Here is a 12,315-nt window from a genome sequence, read left to right on the forward strand (position 1 = left end):
TGTCCGGCCCTCCAGTGAGCGCCACCTCCTGGCGGCAGTGCTTAGCTGCGGAAGAGCCAAAGGAAAGCTTCTGGATGTACCCTACTTAGGGTTTGCGTTTCCCTTCCAAGCAGTATGCAAGGAACTCAGGATGGATCCTGTATGTGCGGTATCCTCAGTTCCCTTCAGCCCAGCAAGAGGAAGCACAGTACATCGTGAACGCTGTAGAGAACTTAACTGTCTGGTTCAGATGATTAATAGACGGAATGGGACTAGAAACGCCTCTCCGTAGTAGATCGCTTTCTGCCTGGCATGCAGAAGGCTCTTGTGAGAAGGGAGAAATGTGGAGCCCAGTAGGTACAAGGGCAGAAATACTGGAGTCCTGGCCAATGCCAATAAGGTGTTATGGAGGACCATGGAGCTGCAGGGAAAATTAAGACTACAAAAATGAGATTTGCCTAGAGGCTAGAGGCACAGAGGGCATTGGGGAGGCGCGAAGGGATGGTCTTTGATAGGAGTAGAAGACAGAGACTGTGGATTTTCCGAGGTGGATGTGAGTGGGCAGGGAGTAGGGGAAAGGAGGAACATGAAGATGCGAAGAGAGGAGTTTGCTTAGAAGGGAGACAGCAGAAAGACAAAGGACTGCCTTGGAGATAAAATTGTACTGGGGAGGGGGGCTGAGAGAAGGCAGCATCTGAACCTTGGTCCTCCAGTGCTAAGAAGTGCAGATTCTGCAAAGGAATTCAAGGCTGAGGGGTTGAAGAGAACAAGGAAGTAAGAAGCAAGCACATGGAGAAGGGACGTGGCGGGCTGGGAACGTGGCACACATCTTTAATCTCCAGCAGAGACAGGTGGACCTCTGTGAGTTCAGGGCTAGCCTGGAATACGTAGTAACTTCCAAGATAGTCAGGGCTACAAAGAAGACCCTGTCTCAGGGCTGGAGAGCTGGCTCAGAGGTTAAGAGCACTGACCACCCTTCTTCCAGAGGACCTGGGTTCAATTCCCAGCGCCCACATGGCAGCTCACAACTAAAGCTCCAGGCCCAGCGTGGTGGCGCATGCCTTTAATCCCAGCACTCAGGAGGCAGGGGCAGGTCAATCACTGTGAGTTAGAGGCTAGCCAGGGCTATCACACAGAGAAACCCTGTCTCGGGGGAAAAAAAAAGCAAAACAAACAAAACAACTGTAACTCCAAGATCTGATATGTCATTTTTTAATTTTTATTTTATGTGCATTGGTGTTTTGCCTACAGACATACTTGTAGGCAAAACACCAATGCACATAAAATAAAAATTAAAAAATGAAGAAAAAGAAGAAGAAGAAGAAGAAGAAGAAGACGACTCTGTCTCAAAAAAAAAAAAAAAAAAAAAAAAAAAGAAGGAAAGGGACATGGGGTATAGCTAAGTTGGTAGGGTGCTTGACTGTCATGCCCAGAGCCACGGTTCATCCCCAGCATAAAATAAACTAGGTATGGTGGTACGTGCCTGTGATCATCTTTGGATACATATGGAATTCAAAAACATTCTAGGCTACAAGAGACTCTAACTCAAAAAAGATGGTGCTGGGAGTAAGGTAGGGCTGCTCAGGGATGACAAGGGGCAGAGTCTGTCTGGAAAAAGTATAGAGAAACTAGGAAGACTGAACAGGCAAAGCCAGCACAGTAACTGTTCACGGTAGATTTGCTGGGAAGGGAGAGCTAAGTAGAAGTAGCTGAGAAGAGGCATCCGTACATGTTTAAAATAGGAGAAACAGCAGTTGTTGTTGTTGTTGTTGTTGGCTAGGGCTAGAGGGATGGCTCGATGGTCACTGTTCTTCGAGAGGACCAGAGTTCAATCCCCAGCACCCACATAGTGGCTCACAACTTCTTCAACTCCAGTTCCAAGAGATTCAATGCCTCCAGCCTCTGGCTGGACTCATGTACATACCCACATACAAACACAACTATACATAACTAAAAATAATAAATTAAAAATATTGCTGCTACTGCCTGGATGTAAGGGAGAAAGGATGAAGTCAGAGAGGGTTTCCTTGGAATACCTCTCCCTTCTGTGGGCCATCCAGTTACATGCAGATGAGGGAGGATGTGGCCCATCTTTAATCTCCAGCAGAGACAGGTGGACCTCTGTGAGTTCAAGGCTAGCCTGGAATACACAGTATAGCTTCAGGTGAGTTTCTCCCCCTCCTTGTGTCTTAGTGTCCTTTGCTATAAGATAGGGATGGATAGAGCCGGGCGGTGGTAGCGCACGCCTTTAATCCCAGCACCGAAAAGGCAGAGGCAGTCAGATCTCTGTGAGTTCGAGGCCAGCCTGGCTTACAAAGTGAGTCCAGGACAGTCAGGGCTATACAGAGAAACCCTGTCTTGAACCTCCCCTGCCCCCCCCCCAAAAAAAGATAGGGATGGATGTTGCTCATACTTGCTGTAGAGGCAACTGTGAGTACTGGCTGGGTAAATGCAGAGAAAAAGCTTTGTTTGGGGTCCATCATGATAAAAAAAAAGGGGGGGGGTACCTGAGAGGCCACCCTAACTCTGAAACAAATACCTCTTCCTCCCTTCTAGCTTGGATCCCTGCATGTATAGGCCCATCTGTACAAACACTGCCTGCCTGGTGGAGATCATCAGATATAAGGGCACCTGTAAACACACACTGAAGCTCCGAGGGAGGAGAAAAACAGGCAGCCTACGAACAACCTGGAGCCCCCTTAGACAAGCGCCAGCTCCTTTTATCTACTATTTTCTGTGGCTGCTTTTATTGGGGGAGGAAGCTGCTAAAAAAGAAAAACTGACACCGGGTGTGGTGGCGTGCGCCTTTAGTCCCAGCACTTGGGGAGGTAGAGGCAGGCAGATCTCTGTGAATTCAAGGCCAGCCTGGTCTACAAGAGCAAGCCCAGGATAGCCAGGGCTGCAGAGAAACCCTGTCTTAAAAAACCAAAAATAAAAGAAAAACTGTTGAGCTGGAGAGATGGATCAGAAGTTAAGGGCACTGGCTGGCTGGGTGTTGCTGTGGACCGTCTCAGTCGGGCATAGATCCTTGGGGTCAGGAGTTCTCGAAGCGTCGGTGGGCAGAAGATAGGCAAAGTGACATTCAGATTCAAACTTCCCCTAAGTTGGTCTGTTTGTCACTTCGCCTATCTTCTACCCACTGACGCTTCGAGAACTCCTGACTCCAAGGACCTGTGCCAGACTGAGATGGTCTGCAACAGGGCATGGTGGTGCATTTAATCCCAGCACTTGGGAGGCAGAAGCAGGTGGATCACTGTGAGTTCCATGCTAGCCTAGTCTACAAAGTGAGTGCGGGACAGCCAAAGCTACACAGAGAGACCCTGTATCGAAAATAAATAAATAAATAAAAGCACTGAGTTCAATTTCCAGCAACCACATGATACCTCACAGCCATCTATAGTGAGATCTGGTGCCCTCTTCTGGCCTGCAGGTGGCCATGGAGGCAAAACACTATACATAACAAAAAAAAAATTTTTTTTTAAGAAAAACTGTTATAATAAATAAATGCAACCACAGTGATACATTAAAAAAAAAACCAAAACCAAACCAAAACAAAACAAAACTCTTCCAGAAGGAGCGTTGCAGGCGACAATGGCAGGCTCGGCGTTGGCGGCTCGGGCTCGGCTCGGTGTTTGGGGCATGAGGGTCCTGCAAACCCAAAGCTTCGGCTGGGACTCGTCGGACAGCATGGACCCTGGCGCTGGCTCCATCCGAGAAGCCGGTGGGGCCTTCGGAAAGAGGGAGAAGGCCGAAGAGGATCGGTACTTCCGAGAGAAGACGAGAGAGCAGCTGGCTGCCCTGAAGAAACAGCACGAAGATGAGATCGAGCAGCACGTGAAGGAGATTGAGCGGCTGCAGAAACAGATTGAGCGGCATAAGAAGAAGCTAAAAACCCAAAAGGACAACAGTGATTAGACGCCCACGCCCCTCCTGGGACGGCCTGTGCATCGTCCCCCCACTCCCACAGAGACATAGTTTTGAGTGATGAATATTTGGTTATGTGCCACTCACAGATAATAAAGTTACCACCAGTAAAAAAAAAAACAAAAACAAAAACAAAAACGAAAACAAAACAAAACAAACTCGTCCTCAACATCAGTAGCCAGCCTATGCAGCCATGGCAACCCATGCTTATCAAGTGTGGGGGGAGAGGTGCCTGCAGGGAGCTGCCCCTTGCCAAGCCAGGCCGAACCCAGCATAAGTACCGCTTTTGTTCGTTTTGAGACAAGGGGTCTTGTAGTTCAAGCTGGCCTTACATGTGCTATGTAGCAAAGGCTAGCCTTCAACTCTCAGTCCGCCTGCCTCTACCTGCAAAGAGCAGGTAACATAGGTATGAACCAAACATGTCTAGCAGCAGTACTTCCTGAGAACATAAACACATCTCGACATCCCGTCTGCTGATGTACCACCCCAAAGAAAAACCTGATGATATAAAACAGCTTCTCACCTGTCCCCACATACCTTGATGGCCAACATTGTCAGCTGTCATATATACCCACCCTGATCAAGGCTATGACTTCTCGTACATGCTAATGAGTTGCCTACTGGCCAGTTCTCACATATTCCTGCTAGTGTACACATACAAAGGCGACCTGCTCACACAAGGCCTGAACCAGAAGTGCCTACCTGATTCCTAATGTATGCTGGCACACACTGTGCCATCTCCTGCATGGACAGACAGACATAGAAATGGTATATGCATGTTCTTGGTGTGCATAGAAGGTTGTAATAGGCTGTGTGTTCCTCCTCCTGTCCAGCCTCTCCCAGAGGGTTTAGCTCTTTCCCCTGTCATCTGAACAGGAAGAAAAACAGAGCTGAGTGAACACTGAGCCTAGGCATTGCCTTCTGCCCTACCTGGTGCCTAGCAGTAAGACTGTTGAATAGTGCCAGCACTCAGGAGGCAGAGGTGGGTGGATCTCCATGAGTTTGAAATGGGTCTGGTCTACAGAATGAGTTCCAGGACAGGGCTACCGAAAGAAAGAAAGAAAGAAAGAAAGAAAGAAAGAAAGAAAGAAAGAAAAAGCCAGGTATAATACTGCACACCTTTAATCCCAGCATTCCTGGAGGCAGAGGCTGGCAGATCTCTGTGCTTTCAAGGCCAGTGTAGTCTACAAAGAGTTCCAAGACAGCAAGGGCTACCCTGTCTTGAAAAAACAATACCCAATGGATAGGACATTCTCCACAGTTATGTGGAGAGTGGGGACTCACTCTGACATGAACTCTGGTACTCCATATTTGACCACCTCCCCTTGGTGGAGAAGCCTGATGGCACTCAAAGAATAAGCAAGCTACCAAGATGAGACTTGATAGCCTATGACCATATAGTGGGGGAGGAGGTCCCCGTCAGTCTTAGACCTAGGGGAGGGGAATAGGGAGAAAACAGAAGGGAGGGAGGAATGGGAGGATACAAGTGATGGGATAATAATTTAGTTGTAATTTGAATAAATTATTTAAATCATAAAAAATATTTACAAAAAGAAAATGCATAGATGTGAAATAAGGAGATAGGGAGACTAGGATCTCACTATGCAAAATAGCGTCAGAAGATTAGAACTGTCAGCTTCAGCCACCTTGAACTTTGTAAAAAAAAATGGTTGTCTGAGATTGGGGATACATTTTAGTGTGTGTGGTATGCATGAGTCCCTCTGCTCAATCCTTACCATGCCCAAAATAAAATAAGATACAGTTGCTAAAAAAAGAAAAGAATGCTGAACAGTCAAGAGATCCCCAAAGGAGGCTGAAGCAAGGTGATCTGGGTAAGACCAAGGGATGTAAAACTCCCAGAGCTGATGAAGAAAACAATAGGTAATAGGTTGCCCCCTCAGACCAGGCAAGACAGTTGTTGTGTTCCTTGACTACATATAGGGTGGCTACAGGCTGGAGAGATGGCACAGAGGTTAAGAGCACTGCCTGCTCTTCCAAAGGTCCTGAGTTCAATTCCCGGCAACCACATGGTGGCTCACACCATCTATAATGAGATCTAGTGCCCTCTTCTGGTGTGCAGGCAGAACACTGTATAAATAATAAATAAATAAATATTAAAAACAAGCAAACAGAAAACCAAAAAGGGTGGCTAAAGGAACAGAGTTCTGTGCCAGATGTAAGAATTGTTCAAGCCAAGCCAGCAGGGTCATGCTTTCTACAAAGGTACGGGGGAACCTTTCCTGCTTTTCTCACTTGGGGGCTCCAGGCTTCCCTTGGCTTTGTTGGCATTACACTTCCTCACGGACTTTCCTCTGTGTGTTTTCTCTATTGTCATAAGTACACTGTCATTGGATTTAGGCTCTCCCACTTAAGTCATAATGGTCTCAAAAATCCATTCTGCTGCTGGAGGAGAGAGAGAGAGAGAGAGAGAGAGAGAGAGAGAGAGAGAGAGAGAGAGAGAGAGAGAATGTGTATGTGATGCTGGATACCCACAGAAGCCAGAGTGTATTAGATCCCCTAAAATTGGAGTTACACACTTGGGAGGCAGAGGCAGGCAGGTCATTGTGAGTTCAAAGCCAGCCTGGTCTACAAAGCAAGTCCAGGACAGCCAAGGCTACACAGAGAAACCCTGTCTCAAACACACACACACATACACACACACACACACACACACACACACACACACATACACACACACATATACACAAAAAAATTGCAGTTACATTTCTGAGCTGCTATGTGAGTACTGGGAATTAAATCCAGGTCCTCTGAAGAGCTATTGCTCTCAACCATTAAGCTATCTCTCTAGACCCAGGTACACACTTTTGTTTTTCAGACAGGGTTTCTCCATGTAGCTCTGGCTATCTTAGACCCACTCTATAGATCAGGCTGGCCTCGAACTCACAGAGATCCGCCTACCTCTGCCTCCCGTGTGCTGGGATTAAAGGTATGTGCCACCAGACCCAGCTTCGGCTCACACTTTTAACTCTAGCACTTGGGAGACAAAGGCAAGTGGATCTCTATGAGTTTGAGGACAGCTAGTCTGCATGGTGAGTTCCAGGCCAGCCAGGTACAATGAGACCCTGTCTAAAAAATAATAAAATCAGGCCAGGCACGGTGGCACATGCCTGTAATCTCAGCACTAGGGAGACAGAGGCAGGCAGATCTCTTGAGTTCTCTGATCTACACATTGAGTCCAGGACAGCCAAGATTATACAGAGAAACCCTGTCTCAAAAAACAAACAAACAAAAAACCAAACCAAAATCTTTCTCTTAACCATCTACAAAGACACCTCCCCCGCCCCCACTTCTTTTGCAAAGTCACATTTATAGGCCATAATAGGATTTGGGCATTTTCTGTGGTACCATATATCCACTGCACAGGATGGTAAGGACTACATTTGAAGTTCTGAGGCACAGGCAAAGCCAGAAAGGAATTAAACTTCTCCCTACCTCCCCTTAATCCCTGACATCTTTCCTCTGAGCCTAGGCCTCGCCCTTAAAAATGTGAACCTTCTTAGGATTCCCAGTAACTGCTAGGATTCCTTCAGGACCCACATGATTCCAGCCTTGCCCCATCCCCACCCCCTCTATCTCTGAAGGGTGACCTGAAACATGTCCTCCTGCTTCTGCCTCTGACCTAGGTTACAGGGGGTACACTCTCTCTGCTAGGCTAACGGGTATGTCACTTCATCAGGCCTGATCCTTCAATTTTTGACCCTCTGTGGAAACTGAGTCACCTCCTGGCTTCTCTGTGTTACATCCCTAGATGGCCACAGTGCACCACATTCTGCATCTGAATTTGTCCCCTGACTCCAAGCCCTTGAGGTCTGGCCTGGGTCAGATACCTCCCTGGTAGGGCCTCAGAACTTAGCTGCCTGGGCTGGGTTTCTGGCAGCTGGCAGGCTTCAGCCTAGACTTTATAAGGTTCAGGATATAGAAAAGCCAAAGAAGCAAAGGAGGACAAAAGCAGGACAGATGGTTGAAGGGCAGGAGGCTGAGCTGAGGAGGCTGGCCCCTGAGCCAAGGACCAGGGTATCTGTGGTGGACAAATGGGCCCTTTGGAGTTGCCTGGAGCAAGGAAAGGCTGTTGTCCTGGAAGTATATCTCTGAGGATGGTGTGGAAGACTGGCTGAGGTAAACAAGGATGGGCAAAGAAAAAAGGATCTCTACCTCAGAAGCAAAAGAGCAGCTGCCACATTTTCTGGAGTGATCAAGCTAAATGCCCCCATGATTCCACCATAGGAACAACCTGGGGTTAGAGGGCTTGTAGGGAGCAAAGTTAAGTCTATTCTGGCTGCACTTCCACCCCACTCCGTTGGATCTCTTCCTAGGAGTCCAATAACTGGTCCTGCTTGTCCTAAGGAAGGTGACAGTTCCCCCAGTAGGCGCTTCCGCCTATTTTCCAAAAGATAGGGGCAAACTCTCTGAGAGCCCAGTGCTTTGCGAGACTCTGCCTTCAGGGAAGGTCGCTTACTAGGCAAAGGCAAATCCCACAGTAGAGAAGGGAGTCCCTGGGGGGCAGACCCTTGGGAGCTCCAGGCAAGTCAGACAAGAGACAGTCCTCTCACCCCACTTCTCATAGCCAGATGGACCCACATATCTTTGAGGATCTATAGGCACTGGAGAAAGGCAGAGGCGTACGTGCCTCTCGAGGGTATGGTGTCCCTGGCCATCCAGGCCACTCCTGGGTCACCGCCAGGACTACGTGCGCCTGGAGTGTTGCGAGTTCCAGAAGAGGGGCGGTCTTTAAACTGGGCGGGGGAAGAGCCGGTCTGCCTGAACTACAGTCTGGGAGGCGGGGCAGCTTCTTTGCCTCAAAGGGCCCCGCCTTGTCCAGCTGTCTCTGCGCTGGGCCGGTGAAGCACTCTGCTGTCCCAACTCCAGGTCCAGATGCGGTGAGCCCGGGCCGTACCACCGCTCGAGGGAAGGACTACGAGACTTGGACTGTACTAACATCCAGTCAAGGGGAGACACTCTCCCGCAGGGCCGCCCCGCAAACTCCGCCCAGCAGGTGGCGGCCCCTCCCCAAGCCGACGTGCAGAAAGGAACGCGCCGGCCTCGCCCGCGAAGGGTTGCGCGGCGGTGGGCGGGGCGTGCTGCCTCCCCTCGTGTTCACTGGCTGCAGCCCTGCAGGGTGGGCCCTACTCGACCGGCCATTGGCTGCCGGATAGACTATTTGCATGTGGGGCGGGGTAACTGGACCCGATTGGGGCCCGACTTGGGTGTGAGAGTGGCCACCTCCGCTACTGAAGTTGATCCAAGAGCTGGCGATGGCCCTGCTCCGGGGTCGCAGGTGAAACTGGAGAATTGCTAGGTTGAGGGATGGAGGAGCACCTTTGAGGTTGCCCTTCCCAGGAGGATTTGGGCATTGGGCGGGACAAGAGAGAAGTGGCTCTGTTACCTAAGGGAGGAGGGCGGGGATGGAGAGGGGGACCCCCACTTGCCCGCCTGCCAGGGCAGTCCTTCCAGGCTCAGGACAGCCACTGCCCACCGCACACTGCGTTGCTCCGGACCCACTGTGCGTGTGACAGCGGCTGATCTGTCCCTGGGCAGCGCGAATCCCTGGCCCTTCAGTGACCTGGGTCTGGGAGGCGGGCAGGGGCCACTCTGGGGCGGAGGAAAAGCACCTGGGTTCAAAGATGTAGAGCAGCAGGCCGCTAGAAGTCCACACCTACTTATAGACAGGCCTGCTTGAGGGAGCCCAGCCCAGACAGGCTGGGCTGGGGGCACACTGTGTGCTTCTCTGCTCTTCACCTGTGGGACTGAGGTTGGGCTAGATAACTCTCTTGGAGGGAACTTTCTTATGTGTATTAGGATTCCAGGATGTGCGGTCCCCAGGACGGCCACTGTGGAAGTAATCAAGCCCCGGGAATCTGGGCAGGCACAGGTGTGAACTTCAGCCAACAGGACCGAAGCCTACTGGAGCCACCTCTGGAGCCTCCTCCAGGAAGGCAGTGGCAGCTTGAGTTCTGCCACTTTCAGTGAGGGAGACCGTACCATGGATCTCTGTGGATGCCTGGGACAGGCCTGTCCAGGACCACCCCTCAAGTCCACCTGAAAATGGAAAAGGATAACCAGGGAAGCTATAGGATACAGGGCCAGGACATCAGCAGCCTGGTTCAGTCCCTGGAGATGGAAGGGCAGGCTTATCCAGACTTCTCTAGACTGACACTGGTCTTTGAAGGGGACCGTTTTATCACCACGGTGGTATCCAACTCAGAGTGTTCTGCAGATGGTAAGGTTTATGGGGCCTCTGGGTTGAAGAGGCTGCAAAACTTGACTCTCATTTCTGGACAGCTACGTGCTGGGGAGATCCACAGGGGTTCTTTCACTTCTGTTGCTACAAATGAACAAGACCACTGAGGGGAGGAGGGGCCCTAGCAGAGCCTGGCCCTGCCCTCTGGTTGGGTTGCCCAGCCATGGAGACTGCCTACCTCACCTACATCACCCACATGACCAGGTCTTGCCCTGCCAGGGACCAGATGTTTGTGGGCAGCTTGTCTGTCCCTCATTTTAGCATCTATCCCACTACTGTTTCCAAGTAAAGTTGCAAATTCCAAAGTAAACTTTTCATTAACTCAAAGGCGTGCTTGGTGGTTCAAAGCAGTCGATCAACTGTTTGGAGCGTGGGCCTTTATCCACTTGAAAGAGCTACCGAGCAGAGCTCTACCAGCCTTTCCCCTCAAAGCACAGTTGCTACTTGGAAGAAGAGGGCTTGGTAGCTTCTTTCAGTGCCACCAGGAACAGCATACTACAGACTGGACCTGGCCTGGGCAGGGGCCTCAGGAGAGAAAGCGCTTCTCAGGACACAGAGCAGGTGGTGCTAGGGAACATGTGAAAGACTCAAACGAGGATACAGCTTAGCTGCCTACCCAGCTCCCTTTGTGTGGGGTGGACTCTGGGTGAAAACGCTAGTGCAGCCACCAGACTATGTGCTTAGCTTGGGGAGATGAACCACCATGGGCTTTGGACCAGTGCCAAGAGGTCTATTCAGTTCTCCTGAACGTGGACAGGGCTTCAGGTGGTGTGGGTGGTGGGTGGGTGAATCAGGTTCCTCAGACCCCTGTCTTCTCACCACGGACACCAGCCCTAGTGGCTTTTTTTGCACTCTAGGATCTACTCTAAATGACCTTTTGCTTGGCCCTAGCTGTCTGGTGCCACAGGTCAGGCAGGTCTAGGCTATAGCAGGCTCAGCCTGGAATGCCGACAAGAGCAGGCTGCTGGAGGTTCTGGCCTGCTGACATCACGCCTCTCCCCTTCCCTGTTCCGAGCTTCAGGCAAGAATATGGTCTGCTGGGTGGTGGCGTACACGTTTAGGCCCAGCACTGGGGAAGCAGAGGCAGGTGGATCGTTGAGTCATAGGACAGCTTCGACTACACAGAAAAACCCTGTCTTGAGACCTGGCCTCTGAGGAGCTCTCTTTAGCTCACGTGATAGCTTCTTTGCTTCTCGATCACAGGATTTCCATGTTCCCTTTCAGTCTGCCCCAGAAGAAATGGAGAGCACGGAACCTAGCTTAGGTGGCAGCTGCAGAGAAAGCCGAGCCCACCCCACATATCCTCTTTAATATTGTGTAAAAACACTCATAGTCTATGGTGTCCCCATCTTGTCATCCAATTCTACCCATGGTTCTGATCCTACAAGCCTTCAGCCTCGCTGGGCAATGGTGGCGCATGCCTTTAATCCCAGCACTTGGGAGGCAGAGGCAGGTGGATCGCTGTGAGTTCGAGGCCAGCCTGGTCTACAAAGCGAGTCCAGGACAGCTAAGGCTACACGGAGAAACCCTGCTTGAAAAAAAACCCTTCAGCCTCAGGAGCTCAGAACATGTGGTTGCCTGGGTAACCAGGACTTTAGAAGAGGTCACTATCTACTCAGGAGCAGGAGTTGTGGTCGGATTGAGCTGTAGAAACATCCGCACCCGTGTCAAAGCTGAGGGCTCACAAACAGCTGTCACACTTCACACCAGGAGGAGAGGGTCAGCCCTACCCATTCCACGTCCATTTCTACCTTCGGGCTTGGCAAAGTTTTCTAGGGAAAACTACCTGGGCCTGGCCAAGCCATAAGTCACAGACTTGACCCAGGAGTCCAGGACTCGCCCCCACAAGTTCTCTGCAAACCTGACAGGCGGGTCTAGCTTGTCCTGGCATCCTCAGTTCCTGTTGCTGGTGGCACACAGGCCAAACAAGGAAAAGCCAGGGAAGAAGGGTCCAGATAAAAACGCAGGCCAGGGTTGAGGTGGCAGGCCTCACGAGGCTAGGGATTACAAATAAACACGCCTAGGAACAGTTATGACACAGGGCCCAGGGAGCCCATAGTGCTTTCTTAGAAACCTGGCAGTAGCTGCCATGTGAGCCTCAAGTTCTGGACTGCAGACACTGCCCAGTAGTACAACTTCAGAACACAGTTAAA

General features: G+C 50.6%; 1 protein-coding gene across 1 annotated transcript; it reads left to right on the plus strand.

Moving 5' to 3' along the window:
• Positions 1-3,554: 3,554 nt before the first annotated feature.
• Positions 3,555-4,016, plus strand: LOC311590428 (ATPase inhibitor, mitochondrial-like). Its single transcript, XM_084769403.1, has one exon. The coding sequence runs from the start codon at positions 3,571-3,573 to the stop codon at positions 3,892-3,894; it is 324 nt and encodes a 107-aa protein (XP_084625529.1). The 5' UTR covers positions 3,555-3,570; the 3' UTR covers positions 3,895-4,016.
• Positions 4,017-12,315: the final 8,299 nt, after the last annotated feature.

Source organism: Acomys minous (genome assembly GCF_964271855.1).
Source record: "Acomys minous genome assembly, chromosome: 2".
In the NCBI taxonomy this organism is placed as follows: Eukaryota; Metazoa; Chordata; class Mammalia; order Rodentia; family Muridae; genus Acomys; species Acomys minous.